The sequence below is a fragment of the Ceratotherium simum genome, chromosome 24 (genome assembly GCF_057802395.1).
Source record: "Ceratotherium simum simum isolate JZ-2026a chromosome 24, ASM5780239v1, whole genome shotgun sequence".
In the NCBI taxonomy this organism is placed as follows: Eukaryota; Metazoa; Chordata; class Mammalia; order Perissodactyla; family Rhinocerotidae; genus Ceratotherium; species Ceratotherium simum.
In genome coordinates this window covers 43,369,725-43,391,707 of record NC_141923.1, presented here as the reverse complement: position 1 = coordinate 43,391,707, position 21,983 = coordinate 43,369,725, and the positions used below count along the sequence as shown (strand labels likewise).

The 21,983-nt window shown below is 34.1% G+C and overlaps 1 protein-coding gene across 10 annotated transcripts in view; it reads left to right on the top strand.

Annotated features, from left to right (window-relative positions):
* Window positions 1–21,983, top strand: part of LOC101392261 (protein TALPID3) — a 157,777-nt gene that overhangs the window by 54,429 nt on the left and 81,365 nt on the right. For all 10 annotated transcript variants that reach the window (XM_087448445.1, XM_087448436.1, XM_087448437.1 and 7 more), the window contains 12 exons: window positions 1,686–1,818; window positions 2,442–2,659; window positions 3,093–3,165; window positions 4,719–4,946; window positions 5,872–6,046; window positions 8,764–8,958; window positions 10,272–10,459; window positions 12,315–12,425; window positions 13,614–13,694; window positions 17,839–18,032; window positions 19,309–19,427; window positions 21,427–21,626. In XM_087448445.1, the coding sequence (XP_087304571.1) occupies window positions 1,686–1,818; window positions 2,442–2,659; window positions 3,093–3,165; window positions 4,719–4,946; window positions 5,872–6,046; window positions 8,764–8,958; window positions 10,272–10,459; window positions 12,315–12,425; window positions 13,614–13,694; window positions 17,839–18,032; window positions 19,309–19,427; window positions 21,427–21,626 (1,915 nt within the window). The remainder of the gene's footprint in view (window positions 1–1,685; window positions 1,819–2,441; window positions 2,660–3,092; window positions 3,166–4,718; window positions 4,947–5,871; window positions 6,047–8,763; window positions 8,959–10,271; window positions 10,460–12,314; window positions 12,426–13,613; window positions 13,695–17,838; window positions 18,033–19,308; window positions 19,428–21,426; window positions 21,627–21,983) is intronic.

Here is a 21,983-nt window from a genome sequence, read left to right as displayed (position 1 = left end):
GAGGCTCTTAATTTTTCTTCATTCTTTTTTCTCTCTGTTTTTTAGACTGGATAATCTCAATTAACCTATCTTCAGGTTCACTGTTTCTCTCTTTCCCCAACTCAAATATGCTGTTTAGCCCCTCTAGTGAATTTTACATTTCAGTTATTGTATTTTTCAACTCCAGAATTCCTGTTTAGTTCTTTTCTTTCTTTCTTTTTAAAAAATAGTTTCTGTTTCTTTATTGATATTCTCTATTTGATGAGACTTCATTCTTATACTTTCCTTTAATTCTTTGAACATGATTTCCTTTAGTGATAGCTAATTTATAGTCCTTGTCTAGTAAGTCTAATATTTGGGGTTCCTCAAGGACAGTTTCTAATAACTATACTTTTTACTGTGTATGAGCTGTACTTTCCTGTTTCTTTGTGTGTCTCAACTTTTTGTTGAAATTGGACATTTTAAATAACGTAATGTGGCAACTCTGGAAATCAGATTCTTCCACCCCTCCGGGGTTTGTTATTGTTTTTCTTGTTATTGCTGTTTGTTTAGTGACTTTCCTGGACTAATTCTGTGAAGTCTATATTCTTTGTCATGTACAGCAAGTCTCTGTTTGGTTAGCTAAGTCTGCTAGTGATTGGAAAGAGATTTCCTTAACTACTTTGAACAAGTAAGTCTCCCTCTCTCTGACAAGGGGATACGTGTGTGTGCGTGCACATGCACGTGTGTGTTGGGGGCACACCTTCAGTGCTCTGACAGTTTATTAGCCTTAACTTCCTACTTGCACAGAGCCTCAAGGTCAGCCAGACATGAGAGATTAGGCCCTTCTTAGGTCTTTCTTGAGCATGCACATAGCCTTGTACATGTGTATGACCTTCTAGATCCCCAGTAATGTGTTGGCGTTTTTTAGAGCTCCACATGGACATCTCATTCCCCAGATTTTTAGTTTATTGGCAACCCTCTTGTGTACTTCAGCTGGTATGGCCACCTCACGCAGCTGAGATTAAACGATTGCCACTGTTTTCGAAAAATGACCTGAGGATAGATAGGGTTTCTCCTTGAGCTAGCTCTGAGTCAGGTCAAATAAAGAGAAACTCTGGGAATGGGACTTTTTGAGGAGGTCCAGGCTTGTTCTGCCCTTTTGAGTGGTTGTGATACTGTTGGTTGTCACAGCTACAGGGATTGTGAGCCTGTTGATTTTCAAGGCTACCACAGAGTTGGGGAAGTATTCTGGGAATGGAGCAAATTAAAAATGCCATAAAGCTTGCTGTTCTTACTCAGAGTTAGCCATTTCTTGATTAAATGTTCCTCAGGCTGTTGCAAGCCTTTGTTTAATTTCCAGAGTTCTGAAAAAGCTGATTTTGACCATCGTTGCTAGTGTTGTCTTTGCTCTTATGCAGGAGTGGATTTTTAGAGGTTCTTGCTTTGTCATTCTGGAAGTGTTTCTGCATGTTAGTTTCTTCAAAGCAAAACCTTTTTTCTGCTCTTTTCTTACGATGCCTAAACCAGTCTGGTCAGAATAATTTTGTCTCTTGTGATTTTCTGTGTTTTCATATGTTTAATCATGTAATGATTAATTTCATTGTACGATTTTAATAGGACACTGTTTAGTAATGTATAACTAAGAATATATCAAAGTTTTATGTAATCAAATGTTTACTGAATTTATCACAACTTAGGAAACTTTATTTTTAAATCTTCTACAGCACTGTCACTCTGTCCTCTCAAAGATTTCCTTCCTATGAAGAACTAGGAACAGCTAAAGTGACTGTGCACAAGTCTGATGATATTCTTTATGATCTTGGCCAAAAGAGGAAAGAAACAAATGGTGTACTCCAGGTAAAGCGGGTATAGGATATTAAATTTGATGATTAGTAATAGTAAAAATTATGAAGAAATAAAAAACTTATCAAGACAGAAAGCAAGAGGAAGGATGAAGACAAACTACTGAAAAAGATGTCATCCCAGTCTCTTCTCTTTACAAAACTTTCCCAGATCCCCTCACCAAGTGACTTCTACTTACTGCTCCCAGTCTAGGGCCGAGCCACATGGCCACCTCTAGCTTTCCAGCTTCTTTTGAAGAGGAAGGAAGGGGGAAGAGAACTGCGAATGGCCCTCATTTATTTAGTCCACAATGTCCGCCATCCCTACCAAGAGCCAACTTGCTCTTATTTTGTTTTAGCTTTCTTCACCAGATACAGCTTTTATTGGTGACTGGACTGCCTGGCACTTCTGTGGACTTCCCAGCCCTATATCACTTAATATTCACATTAGTACTTCTAAATGGAAAGAAACCTTAATTGCCAAGTAGTCTTTTATTGGCTCTTCAATTTGACCCATTGAGTCTTTAGAATATATTGGCATAGTGTATGGCCCCAACTATAGTAATAGCTCTTGTTTGTATTAATATAATTAATGTGAGTTTTACATGGTAACATTTTTGCCTTTTTTTTCCTTTTAAGCCAAAAGAATCTCTGATTATGTCGAGCCTTGCCGATCTTTCACAGAATTCCTTTAAGCTTCAAACAAGCAATACAAGATCTGTATTGAAAGATGCTGAGAAGATTTTGAGAGGAGTACAAAACAATAAAAAAGTACTTGAAGAAAACCTGGAAGCTATTATTCGTGCAAAGGACGGAGCTGCCATGTATTCGTTTATCAATGCCCTGTCTACCAACAGGTAAGACAGGATGTTGGCAACCCAAAGTTATTTATGAAACTACCAGTTTTACAGGCTTTCTTAATTTTTTTCCTAAGCATTTCATTTTGCTTAATGTGTTTTAATGTTTAGAAGAGGTTCTTTATTGCCTTTGAGTATGTGGACTTATTATAAAGTTGGAATTTGGATATATACATGTTGCTATTACTTTTTATAGATGTAAATTTTCCCTTTAATTTCTTTTCTCTCTTTGGTGCATATCTTCTGGAATGTACAAGTGCTTTTCAAACATCCTTCAAACATTTGATGAAAACTAATAACATTGGTTTTTCCTTTTCAGATGAAGGATATTGGGCTACATAGTAGATTCAAAACAATGTAAGACTTCTGATGCAGGTCCTGTTCTCAGGATGTTAAATGCTAATTTAAGAAAATTCTTTTTTCTCTTTTGTAGAGAGATATCAGAGAAGATTCGGATTAGAAAGACAGTGGATGAGTGGATTAAAACTATTTCTGCAGAAATTCAGGTAGGTATTGGAAAATTGAGAATTAAATAAATCCTCAGGAGATAACATTGATTCAAATTTATAAGTATCATACTTATTCTCAAAATGTTCCTTATAAATAAGTCCAGTTATAATTCTTAATTTCACTCTGTCACTGTTTATATTTACTTAGTAATAAGTTTCATTTTATTTAAAAAGTGTTTTCTCTCATAAATTGTATTGTGGCTCTTATCTGGCAAGTTGTTGGACAATAACTAAAATATGAGAAATTGGAAAGAAGCTTTAGCAAAAGCACTTAGAAAAGGAAGAAGTATACTTACAAAAACATTTCAAGACAGCAGATTTAGAAGCATTGGCTGGGCCGGCCCCATGGTTTAGTGGTTAAGTGCGCGCGCTCTGCTGGCGGCCCAGGTTTGGATCTGGGTGTGCACCGAGGCGCTGCTTCTCCGGCCATGCTGAGGCCGAGTCCCACATACAGCAACTAGAAGGACGTGCAGCTATGACATACAACTATCTACTGGGGCTTTGGGGGAAAAAAATAAATAAATAAAATTATGAAAAAAAAAAAAAAAAAGAAACATTGGCTTACCAAAGTAAAAACACCGAAGTTGTTTAAAGGGATAGTACCCCCCAAGATTGCTACGGTTACTAAGTTTACAGAGGGCGGTTCCAGATGGAAAAACTGCCACTTTCTCACATCCACAAAGCTTGTGGTGTATCTTCAGACATTAGTGTTGCAAAAATCTAGGAGAGTTATCTTTATTAGGGGGTCAGTAATTTAAAGGAAATTCTTAAAATTTTATATATTTGAGGGAGCAGAACTAGACAGTGTAGCCCTGTTATTTTTATCTTGGGGTGCAAAGTACAAAGTACTCCTGACTGTAAGATGTATGTAGTATATGCTTACTCACAATGGTAGCAAGATGAAGTGTCAGTTCAGTTTCCACAGCAATAGACACTGAAATATATTTTTAAACTTTATTGTTTAAGAATACACATCTCTAGTGCGGTTGTGAAGGATTTATATCAGCTACTGTATGATGCACCAGAAAAAAGCTGAACTAAGAGTCAGAAGACTTAGAGATCGGTTCTGGCTCTGCAGACAACTAGCAATATATATCCCTCTGTTACTATGAATTCCATGCAAAATATGTTTGTTTAAACCTTCAAGCAATTTTAATTTATAAATATCTATTTTAGAGTTTTATTACAAAGTGATTTACGTTTTTGGAAATTTATTTTTCAATTTAATTTTTTGAACAGTTACTATAGTCATATGGTTCAAACATCAAAAAGTGTAAAAAGGTTTATCGTGAAAAGTTGCTCTCCTACCCCTGTACATGATCTACTATTTCTCATTCCCCCTGCTCCATAAGACACTGATCTTTTTAGTTTTTTGTTTATTTTTCCAGAGAAGTTTTATTCATATGTAAACAATATCATTTATTTATAAAGCATTTAAAACTGCTAAATTATATTTATGTAACAGCAGAAAATAAATTCTAATACTTTTGATGTGAAAGCATTACTACTTGGATTAGAGTTTAAGTAATTTTGGTTTTGGTTATGTTAAGGATGAACTGGCAAGAAAAGATTATGAACAAAAGAGGTTTGATCAGAAGAATCAAAGGACCAGGAAAGCTCAGAATATGAGTAAAGATATTAAAACCAACACGCAAGACAAAACAGTAAACAATTCTGTAATTCCAAGAAAACATTCTCAGAAACAAAAAGAGGAGCATTTTAGAAATCCACCTGTGAGGAGCAAGCCTGCTTCAAGCTTACAGAAAGAGAGAAAAGAAGTAAGATCCTGCTCTGGTTTTGTGACATAGGTATTGCATTGTAATTGATCATTCTCTTTAAGATATAAATAATGAAATGAGTATGAAAATGTTTTAAAAATATGAAGGACTATACAAATGTAAACCATCTTTAAACTATTGATATTCAAGGTTTTGGATATCTATAATGTGGGAAGCACTGCACAAAATACATAATTCCTTCCTTCTGAGATCTCACACTTAGAATCTGAGTATTTTAGTTCTAGCAGGTATATCTAGAGATCATCTAGTTGAAACATTAGGTTCTCTACTTCATGGTACTCAAAATTGTGTTTTATCTGTGTGTGTGTATGTATATATAGTTTTTGTTTGTTTCTCAGTTTAACAAATGTATGTTTGTGCCTAGTGATTGTGAGGCATGGCACTAGATACTATGGAGGGAATGTTTTTGGCTGCTCTAACTAGTCTGTAACTTTCTTAATGCCAAACATGATTGTTGGGCACAGTAATAAAGCATCTAATTCAATGCTTCACACATAGTAGATGCTCAATAAATGCTACCTTTCTATGGCATTTAGATTATGATTGAAGGTGGGATCAGGAATGTGGAAAATCATTTAAAGACTTGATTTATGTTATATTATTATACTTGAATGTAATTAATATGTAATATGTGTTTAAACCTTACTTTTTGGTACTAAAAATATTTACTAGTGTAAGAACTTTCATGTTTCTTGGTAGGATGATTTTCATATTTAATTTTCATGCTTTTGAAAACTATAAAACTATAGTTTGAAAACTAAATCCAGAATTTAAGAGCCATTAACATGGAGGACTTTCCTGAGATCATTCTTATAATAGTACTTAAGCTGGCAAAAGAAGGCTTTAGAAATATAAGTGTTTGATGACTATTTTGCTGGTGAGTTGAATAACTTTGTATACTTAGGGATTTTTGAAAGCAACCTCAGTGATACAAGATGAGGATTATATGTTGCAAATTTATGGAAAACCAGTTTATCAGGGCCATCGCAGCACTCTTAAAAAAGGACCGTATCTCAGATTTAATTCTCCATCTCCTAAGTCCAAACCACAAAGACCGAAATTAATAGAACGAGTTAAAGGTAAGGAACCTCATTTTTGTAGTAAACCTCATTTTTTATGGTATCAGTTTAATATGTAAAATTTAATTTTTGCTTTTTATTTATTACTTATAAATACAGTTCAAATTACATAATGCTTAGGGATGGAAAAACAATTCCTTCTGAGAGAGTAGGAAAAAATAGACCAGATTCAAGGCACAAGATAGGAATAAGTGGGAAAAGATACAGGATTAGATGGTATCTTCAGACAAAGCATGATAAAATTTGCATTTATGAGATGATGAGTCTTGCACAATGCAAATTATAATCTAGGGAAATAGACATTTCCATGAAGACTTTGGTTCATCATATTCTGTATGAACAGAAAGAAGCCATATATGCTGGGCATTATCATAAAAGTGCTTATGGGGGCTTGTGCAGTTTTGTTTGTTCTCAAAGAGCATTAGATAGCAAAGGTAAAAAATTTTTTTGGTACTTGGGTACACAACTAAAAATATCTTAATTTATGACTATATCTTTCGACTCACACCTATGATTTCACTAGTATATTTAAATATAACTTTCAGTTAAATATTGAGTCTGTTGACTTTGGTTACGTATTGAAGTTTCTCAACTTGTACTTTAGCAGTCAGCAAGCCACTTTGACAATATGCCATAACTAGTGGATGCCAACTATTTTTCTTTCTTATCCTTTCTGGAAGTTGGAGCCATGGCAGTTGCTTTAGTTTTCCTTTCATTTCATTTCTAAAAGTTAGGTGATCATATAGGGTGTCAGTTTATCTAGAAATCCTACTGATGTTATTTTAGTAAATCATATAGCTTATGGATGATCTTTACCTTGTTAGATGATATTTACCTTAGTATTTCCTCTTGTTTATTAGAACTTTGCTATTAACTTCTTTTGATTTTGAAAAGCCTTTGCAAAAAATAACTCAAGGTTTTAAAATACTTTCAAGTCTTAAAATCTTAAGGTCCAAAATACTTTCAAATCCAAAAAATCCTGAGAATACATGCTCATCTGTGGACCTTGGTACCTGTTATTTCCTCTACTTGGAGAGCTTTTCCTTAGACACTTGCATGGCTCACTCTCTCAGTTCTTTCCATCTCTCCTCTTAGATGTTGGCTCCTCAGAGAGGTCTACCTGGACCATCCTATCCAAAAAATGATCTCCTATCCCTCTCTAACCCATTGCCCTGCCTTATTGTTCTTCATAGCACTTTTCACTATCTGACGTTATATCTTTGTTGATTGACTGATTGTTTTCCTTACTATACTGTAAGCTTCATGAGTACAGTTGGTTTATTCAGTTGTATACCCTGTGTCTGAAATGATGCCTAACATGTATTAACTGCTGAAAAAATATATTTTAAATAAACACTCAAAAATATTCATTCAATCGAATGGATGAATACTAGAGAACAGGATGAAAAAATACAGATGTGGTACTAAAATTTTTCTTCCTGGAATCATGAAACTATATTTAAAAGTCTAGGTTCATAAAACTACTCACATATTAAAAGTAAAAATGTAGTAATTTCATGAATTTATTTAGAAAATATTTTAGTTTCTTTTTCTTTACACTTTTGCTTTTCTTTACTTTGCTCAGGTCCCATAGAAATTTATCTTCTCCTCCAAAGAGACAGATAATCAGACAAATTTCTAACTTTTTAAGAATTCAGGATTTAATGTCTATATAGATTTCCTTCATAGGAATAGAAAAAATGTATAATGGTATTAACTTCTGTAAGATTTTAATAGGTATAGAATTTGATTATCTGTAGATAATTTCAAAGGATAAAGGCTAGTTATCCAGAATTATATCATGAATAAAATTGTAATGAGATGATAAAAAAATCCAATTCCAAAAATGATGATTAACTTTTTTGTATCTATAAGAAAAAAATTCAATGAGTTAAATAATACAGTCTGAATATTCTATTTATTTATTTATTTATTTATTTATTTATTTATTTATTTATTTATTTATTTATTTATTTATTTATTTTTGTGAGGAAGATCAGCCCTGAGCTAACATCCGTGCTAATCTTCCTCTTTTCGCTGAGGAAGACCAGCTCTGAGCTAACATCTATTGCCAATCCTCCTCCTTCCCCCGCCCCCCCAAAGCCCCAGTAGATAGTTGTATGTCATAGTTGCACATCCTTCTAGTTGCTGTATGTGGGATGCAGCCTCGGCATGGCCAGAGTAGCATCGGTGCGCGCCCGGGTCCGAACCCCGGCCGCCAGTAGTGGAGCGCGCACACTTAACCACTAACCCGTGGGGCGGGCCCTGAATATTCTTTTGAGTTTTTATTCAACATTTTTTTCCTAGTCATTGTATCTATTCTGTCATAGTAGTTGTACAAGTTGTTACATCTATTCAGGGGTTAAGAAACCATGATCTGCAGGTCAGCTGCCTGTTTTTATAAATAATGTTTTATTGGAACATAGCTATGCTCATTCATTTATGTATTGTTGATGACTGCTTTCATGCTACAATGGAAGAGTTGAGATGTTGCAACTGAGACCACGTGACTCATGAGACTACAATATGTACTATCTGGCTTTTCAAAAAAAAATTTGCCAACCCCTGGTTTATACGTTGCTTCTGTTTTGGGGCCCTCTAACCTTATTATATAGAAGGAGACCTTTCTGTGAGGAAGAGGTGCTATATTTCTAGATGGCTGGATAGTAGATGTTCAAACAGTACTTTTAAATATCTGCCATTGATGAACATTACAGGCACTAAAGTAAAGTCGATAAGAACACAAACTGACTCTTACGCAACAAAACCTGCAAAGATGGATTCTAAACTGCAACATTCTGTTACTATGGTGCCCCCTGGTGATCAGCAGTATTTGTTCAGTCCAAGCCGAGAAATGCCTACTTTTTCAGGTACACTGGAAGGCCATCTAATTCCTATGGCAATTCTTTTAGGTAAGACCCAACAAAATATATGGGGTAAATTTTAAACTCTTGCCAGCAGTAGCAGAACTTGCAAAATGGTGCTGACAGGATAGTCACCTATGTTTTTCCATTATGTTGCTTATATTTGTGGGTAGGGCCTCAGAATGTGTCTTACTCTGTAACAGCAGTCTCAGAAATGATGGGTTCCTGCTATGGTTTCACTCACAGGAAACGTTCTTTTGGTATTTTATAGTACATTGCTGTAGGTGAAATGAAATTAAAAAAAAGTTTAGACGTGTCATAGACATTGATAATAATTAAAGATTCAAGAATTTTGATTGGTTTAATATCATCACATCTTAGGGGAAGTACTTTAAAGTACCTTTTATGTACTTTTGAACTAGGCTGTGATAAGTTAAAATTATGTGATTGTAAATTCTAAGCCAATAGTTGGTTAATTACTTATTTGAGTTCTCTCAGACTTATCATTGTAAAAACTGAACAAATCATTTTTGCTTTCACATTAGCTCTTTAAATCTAGTTAGCTATTTTTTTTCTTTAGTGTCATTTCTGTTCTTAATTTTGATGAATGATTTAAATATGAATATTTTTTGACATGAGAGAACTTTTTATTTTTGATATTATGGGTTAATGGCATATCAACCTAATAGTTAATATCTGTTCAAACATGCCTTTTATTAATACAATAGCTAATAATTATGAAGTTCTTACTGTGTGCTAGGTACAGATGTAAGTACTTTACGTATAGAACACATGGTAATGTACCAATTATATAGATGAAGAAACTGAGGAGACGTTAACAGAGAAGTTAAGTGATTTGTCAGAGGCCACGTGGCTAGAGTGGAGCTGGCTTTAGAGTCTGTGCTTTTAATGAGTTCACTGTACTGTCTCTCTTTACTTTCACATATAGGAAACAAGTGAAACTTGGAAGTGAAAGCTAACAAGTTTTTGACAGCTATGATAGTTAGCAAATAGTGGGCCTACATGCTGTTTATTGGTAGTCCAACACTAGTATTTTCTTGCTGGTTTTGTTTCTGTCCATTGATGCTCTATGAAGATTTGAGATTCAAAATAATACAATATAATGCAATACATTTTAGTCTTGGCTTTGCCACTTATAATTAAGACCTTTGGTAAATTATGTTTCTGAACCTCTGTTTCCTCAACTGTAAAATGTGGACAATATTAATACCGCATAAGTTTGTTTTGAGGGTTAAATTGGATAGTGTGTGAGAAATGTTTAGTTCCTCTCAAGGTTGTGTATTAGATTTTCCCCTTTATTTCTGAAATGGTTGACTCATTTTCTCCCCCAAACTTTTTAGGACAAACCCAAAGTAATAGTGATTCCATGCCACCTGCTGGAGTAATTGTCAACAAGCCACACCCTGTAACAGTGACTACTTCTATCCCTCCATCATCTCGAAAAACAGAAACTGGAGTGAAGAAACCTAACATAGCAGTTGTAGAAATGAGGTCGGAAAAAAAGGATCCTCCTCAGCTTACTGTGCAGGTGTGCCAGGGTGCATGAACAGAAAATTTTAAGGAAAAAGAATTTTTGGCTTAACTTGAGCGCTTAAATTTATTAGATTGCTTCACAGAAACTTTGCTTTCATCGTGGGTCTTTCGTTTGTTCTTTGAAACTGTGATGTTAATATGATGTCTCTATCCTTGTTCTGCATGATTTAAGCTACCTTTTCTAAACCACGGGACTCGATATTCCAAAGGGAACAATTGAACAGTATACTATAATTAATTTAAAAAGATAATGGTTTGACTTATATAATTAATACTTCAATCTTTACACACACATGTCTAAGAAGACTTCAGTGAATGGAGAGAGAACTTATATGTGAAAGTTAAATATTCAGGTTGTCAATTCTTCCTAAGTTAATGTATAATTTAAGTGAAATTGTAATTAAAAAAACAAACCATGAGTTTTATTTTTTAACTCGAACTTTAGGATCATTTTGATATTTGAAAGAACAAAGGGTTTAAAAAAGTTAAAGTGTTTTGGTACTGGTCCTGTATTACAAAGTATTTCAGAAATAGCCTTGGTTATTTAAAAAAGAATGTAATATGTGATGTTTACTTCATAAATCAGTGGGAAATAGGATTCTTGTAAACGAAATAATGTATGTTGCAGTTGGTTAGCAATGTGGAAAATAGATCAGTTTTAGACTCTGAACTCCTACTGTATAGCAGATGAGTTACAGATAGGCCAAAGTATAACTATGAAATATAAAAACATAGAAGAATTAGAAGGTAGTTGCATGGAATCTTTGTCAGAGCTGAAGCTAAGTCTGGATGTGAGAGAAGAAAACTTAGGTATGATGGAAAAACAGGTTTGAATCTATAAAATCTAAAACTTAAATTCATAAAAAATTCCTAAATAAAGAGGAAAACAACATACAAGGAGAACATATGAAAGGAATATGCTAGAAAGAATTAATTTTTAAATATAAAAACCTCCATAAAGTAATAAGAAAACATAAAGGCAAATCCAGAAATACTCAAAGACTATGAATAAGACTCTACAGAAGAGGAAATACAGTTTATAGGCAAGCAAATTGAATAATTTAAGTCTTGCTAGTTATCAAGATAATGCAATTAAAATAACAATAATATACCTCCATTTAAAAACTGTTGTTATTGAAACAATTATGTTATCTAATTTGGGTGAAGGTTGGATAAAACTTATACTTGATTATGTTTTTTATGGTGTAAATAGAGCTCATTTAGATTGCATTTTGGCAGTGATTACCAAGAATCTTAAACATTCGTGCCCTGTGGCTCAAGTAATCTGTTACTTGGCTATCTAAGATAATGAGATAATTCAAAGTTTAGGGGAAAAAATCCCTGTATATAGGGGTATATAACTGATATATATATGAAGAAGTTTTTTGTAGTGAAATATATATCTATAGATATATATATAATAATGGAAATATTAGGAATATTCTAAATGTTTATCAAGACGAAAATGATTAATTAAAGCATGTATATTTATTGAAATATCATACAGTCATTTACAATATAATTACGAAGTCTATATGGAAGCATAATAAGGTGTTTGTGACCTAATTACAATGAAAAATTAGGAATGAAACTATTTTAGATTTTAGCTATGCATAAGTGGATAGTAAAAAGATAAAAGGAGTAGTGAAAATGAAGTTATCTTAAGATAGTAGGAGTTTGTGTTCCCCCTTTATTTTATAAATTTTGTAAAATATGCTTTCATCGTTAAAAAAAAGTTGTTATCCGTTGTCTTCGCAACAAAAAGTTAAATGTATGTTATTGATCTATAGATTGACAAATATTTGAGTCAAAATGCTGAGGAGAAAGCTGGCTGTGGTGTTCTGTTTTAGGTATTACCCAATGTAGATATTGACAGCATTTCGAATGGTAGTGCTGATGTCAGTCCATCTCTGCCCAGTCCCAAAGAAGCATCTCCTCCTCCTCTGCAAACCTGGATACAGGTATTGTTCAGAAATTGATCACGTAGTTTTGAGTAATGTCTGACTATAGATTTTAACTAATGTTATTCCATGCAAAGTCTTCCATTATAATCTATTATAATAATTTAGGTTTTAAAGAAAAAATTCAAAATGAATCTGGAATTGCTTATGAACTTGAAAGTTTGTTTAAGATCCTTACATTTATAAACATTCTGAAGGTCATAACCCTTAGTGTAACTTTTTGGTAACTTAAGCTGTAAGGCTCTCACATGTGAAGAAAGAATTTCTTTCTCTTTTGGAGAAGAATCTTGATTTAAATGAGAATTAAATTATAGTTTTCCTGAATGTGAATTTTATGGTGACAATTGGAGTTTATATTTTGGGATGTTACTTTGTCAGTATAGTATTAACATATTGCAAAAATATACGTTTCTTCCTAGTATTTGTTTGCTACTGAATAATGAAGTTATGACTTTTACTACACAGCAAAATAGCACTGTACTTTTCCCAGGGTTTCACCTATTGTAAGCAAATTTGGTCATCAAGGATACACATTTAAAGAGAGGGAGAACACCAACAATTTTTCACAATCAGAAGTAGTAAAATAGAACTGACCCTAAATGGCGTTTGTGACTAATTTAATTTTTTTATGAGTAATTTTTTTCACCAGAATTTTATTAAAACATGTATGATTACAAATAATAATTTTTTGGACTGTTTGTCATTCTGCTCAGGAAGAAGCTATTGTGGTTTTGGTGACTAGATTATATATAGTGAGGCCTAGAGACTAAATTTGTAAAATAACTATTTTGTTTATCTTGCTAAATTATTTGATTCTGTGTCTGTCTTTTTGTGAGTTTGTGTATGTATATACTTATATACCTGCACATATATACCTAAACACTTTATCTTAACTCTAGGAGAGAAATCACAATCATATCAACTTGATCAGTTGACTTAAGTTGCATTGTTGATGGAGTCCTTGACAGAAAAATTTACATTTAATTTTTTATAGCTATTGAAAGGGGAGCCTAATGGCTTGGGGACTATCTTGGATTTCATTTACTGATGAAATCAATTCTGAACAGGATATTAAAAAAGTAGGACCGTGTAATTACAAGCTTATGCTATGGGAGGAAATATGATAAATTATGTAGAAATTAAAAAGACATTAAGCACAACAAAAACTTTCTGAAAATGCTTTCTTAGACTCCAGAATTTACGATGGTAGATGAAGAGGAGGTGAAGTTTCCAGGAACTAACTTTGATGAAGTCATTGATGTCATACAGGTAACAAAGCCTAGAAATCATGAAGAATTATTTTTCTACCAGTATTTTTCCATGTGATTATCTTTTTTTTAAGGACTTTATGTTATTTTTTAGAGTAGTTTTAGTAGTAGTTTTAGGTTAACAACAAAATTGAGGGGAAGGTACAGAGATTTCCCGTGTACCTCCTACCCCTACACATGCATAGCCTCTCCCATTATCAACAGTCCCCCACCAGGGTGGTAACATTTGTTAAAATTGATGAACCTACACTAACACATCATTATCACTCAAAGTCCATAGTTTACCTCAGGGTTCGCTCTTGATGTACGTTCTATGGATTTGGACAAATATATCCATCATCATAGTATCATACAGAGTATTTTCACTATCTTAAAATCCTCTGTGTTCTGCCTATTTATTCATCCCCAACTCACCCCAATCCCTGGCAACCACTACTGTCTCCATAGTTTTGCCTTTTCCAGAATGTCATATAGTTGGAATCGTACAGTATGTAGCCTTTTCAGATTGGATTCTTTCACTTTATAATATGCGTTTAAGCTTCCTCCATATATTTTCATGACTTGATAGTTCATTTATTTTTAGCATTGAGTAATATTCCATTGTCTGGATGTACCACAGTTTATTTATCCAGTCACCTACTGAAGGGCATCTTGGTTGTTTCCAAGTTTTGGGAATTATTAATAAAGTTTCTTTTAACATCTGTGTGCATATTTTTATGTGGACATAAGTTTTCAACTCCTTTAGGTAAATATCAAGGAGCATGATTGCTGAATCGTGTGGTAAAAGTATGTTTAGATTTGAAAGAAACTGCTAACCCGTCTTCCAAAGTGGCCGTAACATTTTGCATTCCCACCAGCAATGAATTAGAGTTCCTGCTGCTCCACATCCTTGTCAACGTTTGGTGCTGTCCGTGTTCTGGATTTTGGCCATTCTTATGGATGTGTGGTGCTATCTCATTGTTATTTTAATGCGCATCTCCCTGATGACATATGATGTTGAGCATCTTTTCATATGCTTATTTGCCATCTGTATATCTTCTTTGATGAGGTGTCTGTTAAGGTCTTGGCCTTTTAAGTTGGGTCGTTTTCTTATTGAGTTTTAAGAGTTCTTTGTATATTTTGGATAACAGTTCTTTATCAAATGTGTCTTTTGCAAATACCTTCTCCCAGTCTACGGCTTGTCTTCTAATTCTCTTGACATTGTCTTTCACAGAGCAGAGGTGTTTACTTAGAATGAAGTCCAGCTTATTAATTATTTCTTTCATGGATTGTGCCTTTGATGTTGTATCTAAAAAGTCGTTGCCATACCCACAGTCATCTAGGTTTTCTATTATGTTATTTTCTAGGAGTTTTATGGTTTTGTGTTTTACACTTAGGTTGATGATCCATTTTGAGTTAATTTTTGTGAAAGATGTAAGGTCTGTGTCTAGATTCATTTTTTTGCCTGTGGATGTCCAGTTATTCCAGCACCATTTGTTGAAAGACTATTTTTGCTCCATTGTATTGCCTTTGCTCCTTTGTCAAAGATCAGTTGACTCTGTTTATGTGGGTTTATCTCTGAGATCTTTATTCTCTTTCCTTCATCTGTTTGTCTTTCCTTCCATCAATACCACATTGTCTTGATTACTCTTGCTTTATAATAAGTTGAAGTTGGCTAGTGTCGGTTCTCCAACTTTATTCTTCTCCTTCAATATTGTGTTGGTTATTCTGGGTCTTTTGCCTCTCCATATAAATTTTAGAGTCAGTTTTTTGGTATCTACAAAATAATTTATTGAGATTGCATTGAATCTATAGATCAAGTTGGAAACAACTGACATCTTGACAATATTGAATCTTCCTGTCCATGAACACAGAATATCTCTTCATTTATTTAATTCTTTGATTTCATTCATCAGAATTTTGTAGTTTTCTTCATATACAGTTCTTATACATGTTTGATTAGATTTATACCTAAGTATTTCATTTTTGGGAGTGCTAATGTAAATGGTATTGTGTTTTTAATTTCAAATTCTACTTGTTCATTGTTGGTATATAGGAAAGTGATTGACTTTTGTATATTAACTTTGTATCTTGCAACCTTGCTATAATCAATAATTAATTGCACGAGTTTTTTGTTGATTCTTTCAGATTTTCTACGTAGACAGTCATGTCATCTGCAAACAAAGACAGTTTTATTTTTTCCTTCCCAATTTGTATTCCTGTTATTTTCTTTTCTTGTCTAATTGCATTAGCAAGGACTTCTAGTACAGTGTTGAAAAGGAGTGGTGAGAGGAGACATCCTTGCCTTGTTCCTGATGGTTAAGTAACTTTTGACCATCAATATTATGTTACAGTGCTTTGAGAAACTTCCTTTTACTTTTGAGTTAAATGTATTTTTATTTTAAAATTATAAAGTTGTTATTCTATCATCATTCAGTATTATCTTCATCTATATCACCTAGCTGCCTCTGTGAAACTTAATGATTATCAGCTGTTTCCCACCTGCCTCTCATCTCTCATGCTTCCTGCTTCCTTTCCATTTCCTTTGGCTTCCCTCCCTCCAACCTGTTCTTTCTTCATTCTGTTATATTTGTCTGTTCGATTTCTGGATTATTGGCAAGGTCACCAGTTGGTTCGTATTGAGGTAAAAAGTTATGAGGGCTCTAAAATCCCAGGGAAGAGCCTATATAGTGGAAAGAGTTATAGAAATGATAGAAATGGTAAAATAGAAGGAGGGGAAAAAATAGGAGGAAATAAAATATAAAGGATGGGAGATAAGATCATAGAACATAGAGACTACTTGAATAATAATGTGTCAGTAGACTTTAAAGAATACATTTCTTCTTATTTCTTAGACTTCCAAAAGTTTTGTTAATCATAAAATGAAACCCTATTTTGGAATATTAAGAGATATGCAATATATTAAAGTTATTTGCTCATTGGTATGTCTTCTCATGTGAATTCCACAGGAGTGTTTTTAAGGCAAGAATCTCGTTTATCTTCATATTCCTAATGCCTAGCAAATACATTTGACAACTGTTTGCTCAATACACAAGTGAAAGAAACAGTTTTAGAAATAGCAAAGGATTTGGAGTTCAAAGACAGGTGTTCCTGCCCTGGCTTTGCCACTTATTAGCTGTGGACTTCACTTTTCAGTAGGAGAATGTTATTGACTTATAATTTTTAAAGAGTCCTAATTTTAGGGGGGATACATATTGAATTATTTACAGGTAAAATGATATATCTGTGATTTACTTCAAAATGAGATGTGAAGGGGGAAGTGGATGGGGCGAGTATAGATGACACAAGATTAGCCATGATTTGATTATTGTTAAAGCTGGGGAATGGATACATGTTATTTATACATAACAGATATAGTGCATGAGCACTGTTTTGTTTACTTTTAAATATGTATGATATTTTTCATAATAAGAAGTTTAGAAATTCCAGAAATAATTCCTTTGATCATGATATGATGGCACAAATAGTGTATAAGGTGACCTAACTGCATATTTAAATGTAAATTATAGGTTCTGTAAGAGGAAGCAGTGATACTTAGAAGCATCAGTTTTGTTATGATAATAAATTAAGATAAATTTCTAGAAGGAAATGTTAATAATATATATATATATATTTTTTTTGTGAGGAAGATTAGCCCTGAGCTAACATCCAATGCCAATCCTCCTCTTTTTTGCTGAGGAAGATTGGCCCTGGGCTAACATCCATGCCCATCTTCCTCTACTTCATATGGGACACTGCCACAGCACGGTTGACAAGTGGTGTGTCGGTGCGCGCCAGGGATCCGAACCCGCGAACCCCGGGCTGCTGCAGCGGAGCGCGTGCACTTAACCGCTATGCCACCAGGCCGGCCCCTTAATAATGTTTTATGTAGGAATCACCAAGGTTTCTAGTTTGTTTTGTGATTGTTTAAAATGAATATTGGGTTTTAAAAAGATAAAATAATTGTATAATTAAGGTTTCTTCAATGTGATCTGTATGGCAGATGTGTATATTATAAATAATGTGATACCACCTATTTAGAAATGCTGTTGATTAATTTAGAAGTGTTGGTTAATTTACCTACATAAGTTCCCTTCCTATACTTGTCACGCAATAAATGTTGAACAGATAGATGGATATAATAGTTTTGTTTTTATTATTACCAGGAAGAGGAAAAATGTGATGAAATTCCAGAATACTCTGAACCAATTCTGGAGTTTAACAGATGTGTTAAAGTTATTTCCACAAAATATAATGGTCCTCCATTTCCACCAGTTGCTTCTACTTCTCAGCCCACTGCTGATATTCTGGATAAAGTAATTCAGAGAAAGGAAACATTGGAAAATAGCTTAATTCAGTGGTGAGTTTACAGTGGTACTGGTGTGAACAGAATCATAGTAGCAAATACAAATGGAAAGTATTAAGTTTTGGTTGAAAATCTTCCTTGTCTCCTTTTGTTTATTAGACTTTTCCTTTGTTGTAGTCACTGGAAACTATTTGAGGTGATACTGAGGGTTAACTAATTGTTAAAGTTATTGTTTCTATCCTTGAATATTTGTACTTAGGCTGTCTATTGTGGCAAAAGAGGCTGTTGTTAAGTAACAAAAGCCTTAAAAATGTACATGTTCTTTAATCCAGTGATTCACTTCCAGAAATTTATCCTGAGGAAATAATTATGGTTCTGCTACTAGGCCGTAGAATACTTAGCATGTGTAGCACTTACTACAAATAAGGCACTGTTCTGTGTGTTACTTATATATACTTATGAACTCTGTTTTTATCCCTATTTTTACCTGTGAGAAACCTTAAGGTATTTATGGAATAAACTAAACAACTGAATATTAATACAATTATTAAGATTAGGTTTAGAAGACTATTTAATGATGTTGAAAGATTAGTAATACACTGATGCATAAATGATGCAGGATATTAATGATGTAACCACAGTTTATAAGATTTCACTCAAAAATAAATGTGCATAGAAGAAAAATTTGAAAAACATACCCAATTGTTAACTGTGTTTATCCCTGAATCTGGGATTATGAGTGAGCCTTATCTATTTTTTTTTAGCTTTTATATATTTTCTGATTTTTCTACAATGAACATGTCTTATTGTGTTCTCCTTCCCTTTCTCCATTTTCTTCCTCTTCCCCTTCCTAAAAATGACCTTAGAAATAAATTTTCTTTTCTTTTTGGGAGAAAAACTACCTGTATTGCAGTCTATATATTTATTTCCTCAAAGAACGGACAGCTGGACTTCTTTTCCCAGCTCTGATCTTGTATAGTTTTCTATGTGTGCTTTTAGAGTAGGGAACCCAACATTTTAGGTGCATGATTTGCCAGATAAGCATTGACCTAAACCTTATGAATTTAGGAGGTCTGTTAAACTTCTCGTTAGACTAATCTGAAAGATTTTACTTTGATTTAATGAACTGTCTCCCACATGGAGGTTCTGTTTCATGTGGTTTATTTTGCTAGGAGATACGTTTGATTTTTTCTTTCCAGATTCAACTTTCAGAATGACTACTTTCACATGTAAATGTTTGTGTCCATGGGTAAAGGTTATTTTTGAGTGGTGTTTCTAATTCTTTATACATTTCAATCAAATTTAGGAATCCTTAACTTTTATCCCCCAGGGTAGAACAAGAAATAATGTCAAGAATTATCTCTGGGCTCTTGCCGATCCAACAACAGGCCATAGCTAATGACAGTGGTTCAGTCAGTGATGCGAGTGAACCATTGACTTCTGACATTGGTGAGTGGAATGGAATTATTTAACTTTTTTTGTTATTAAAGGACAAAACCTTCAGGTAATTGTGGATTTATATATTCTAGATGTCAGGTAGTCCTCAGCTGACAAAACATAAGCTCTTACTTCCAATGTCACTTCCTAGTTCCTCTCTGTAGTGGAGGTTAGTTCTCTCCCCCCACTGCCCTTATTTTATACTGAGCATTAACATTACTATACCACCCTCCATCCCTCCCACCCCAAATCTCCCTACTATTTTCCATAGCACTTTGTATGTGTCTTTGTTATAGTAACTATCAGATTGTATTATGATTAGTTTACATATCTGTCTCGCTCATTAGCCTGTAAATTACTCAGGATTCGGGATGTTTCTCCTTTAGTGCCCAGCCCTTGACTGACACCTAGTAAGAATTTAGGTGGTCACTGAATAGATAATGAGCCTCTTTCTTTATGGAGCCCACATCATTCTCTTCTTCCTCCTCCTTCCTCTTCTTCCTTTTCCTCCTCTTCTTTCTACTCAGGCCCCTCCTTCTCCCTCCTTTTCTTTCTCCCCCTCCTCCCCTCTTCTTCTTCCTTCTCCATCAGCTTTTTGGAGGTATAATTTACTTGCCATAAAATTCTCAATTCTAAGTGTACAGTTTGATGAGTTTTGATAAATAAACACAGCTGTATTTATTTACAACCATGATATAGACACACACAATCATGATATAGAAAAACACTTCCATCATCCCAACAAGCATCCTCATGCCACTGTGCAGTCAGTTCCTAACCCCTCCCGTGCCTGCTGGGCCCTCACAACCCCTGATCTGCTTTCTATCACTGTATTTTTGCCTTTTCTAGAATTTTATATGTATATATAATCATACAGTGTGTAGTCTTTTGTGTCTGTCTTCTTTTATGTAGTATAATGCTTTGACAGTTATGTTTTGTGCATGTAGTAATATTACACTGTATGGATATACCATAATTTGTTAATCCATTTACCACTTGAGGGACATTTGTAGTCTTTTAGGTTTTGGCTATTATAAATAAAGCTGTGATATGAATATTTGCAAACCAATCTTTTAGATACATCTTTTAATTTCTCTTGGTCATATGGTAAGTAGATGTTTAACTTTATAAGAAACTGCTAAATGTTTCCCAAGTGGCTGTTCTGTTTTGCATTCAAACTCCGGAGTAAATTGCTCTTACTTATCCCTCAAAAAGTGATCCCAAGACATCTGTATCCACTTTTTGGGGCACCCGGATATTGCTGCCACAGTTGTGCTAATTAAGGAGTACTCTTCGGACAGGTCACGTCTCCATCAAGTTGTATAGATCGTTGTTTACGTATTTTCCACACAGAGTTTTAGAAATGTAGCCGCATTACTTCTAGTACAGTCTGTTAAGGAAGTTTTACTGAGTTGTATGTACATTCATACAAGTGAAAAGTACAACCCATTTGGAAAATTAATATACCTATACAGCTTCTGATTTCAAGTACTTAAACAACTGTAAAAGTTTGAGGAGGATTAGCATGTAATGTTAGTAATGGATGTATCTGAGACTAGAAAGAAGAAAGGTTTGTCTTCATATTTATGAAGCAGCTACCATTTCTCTAAAATCCCCCCACAGTCATTGTGTCCTGTGTTTTGGCCAAAATCTGTCACAGGGTTTCCTGTTGCCCTACTCTTGGAAATGTGGATTGTTTTCAGATGAGAACATTTAATGTGGATGCAAATCCTTGTTATCACTAAATTTCTGGTGGTGGGGGAGAGGCCATTTAAGTAAATTTGCATCTGGGTGTTTTCCTCCCCTTTTTGGTTTGTTTAGAGAGGATGTTCATTATGTAAGTTATCGTCTTATTCTCTTTCATAATAAGTAGATTTTATATTTTCATTTTTATTCCTCCTCCCACCCCCTCATACACATATGTTCGCATCTCTGAAATTTTAAGAATTAAGGTTTGGATGGCAAGCATATTTCTTGCACATTTATTCTGAAATTCTTTCATTTTTTTTAGTGGAAGGAACAAGCAGTGGTGCCCTCCAGCTTTTTGTTGATGCCGGGGTCCCTGTGAATTCAGACATGATTAGGCATCTTGTGAATGAAGCTCTTACTGAGACCATTGCTGTCATGCTGGGTGACAGAGAAGCAAAGAAACAAGGTCCTGTTGCTGCAAGTGTTTCTGGGGATGTTTCAACAAGCAAAACATACTTGCCGGTAGGCGTGACACTCCTTCAGGACTTGGCGTCCTGGGGAATTTTTGATACATTTATTAAAGAGCAGTAAAATGGACACATTTTAAATTGGGTATCATAAGATCAGAGTTTGTGGTGGAGATTGATTCTTTGTTGCTAGGATTCCAGTAACATTTTCCCCAGCATTTTATTTTAAAAACTTTCAAGTCTGTAGAAAATCTGAAAGTATGATACAGTGAACGTCTGTGTACCCTTTACCTGTATTTACCACTTGATAACATTTTGACACATTTTCTATATCTGTCTTTATATGTTATATGTTATATATTCTTTAAGAATGATTTGAACGTTGCAGATTTCATGACACTTCTAAAAGCAT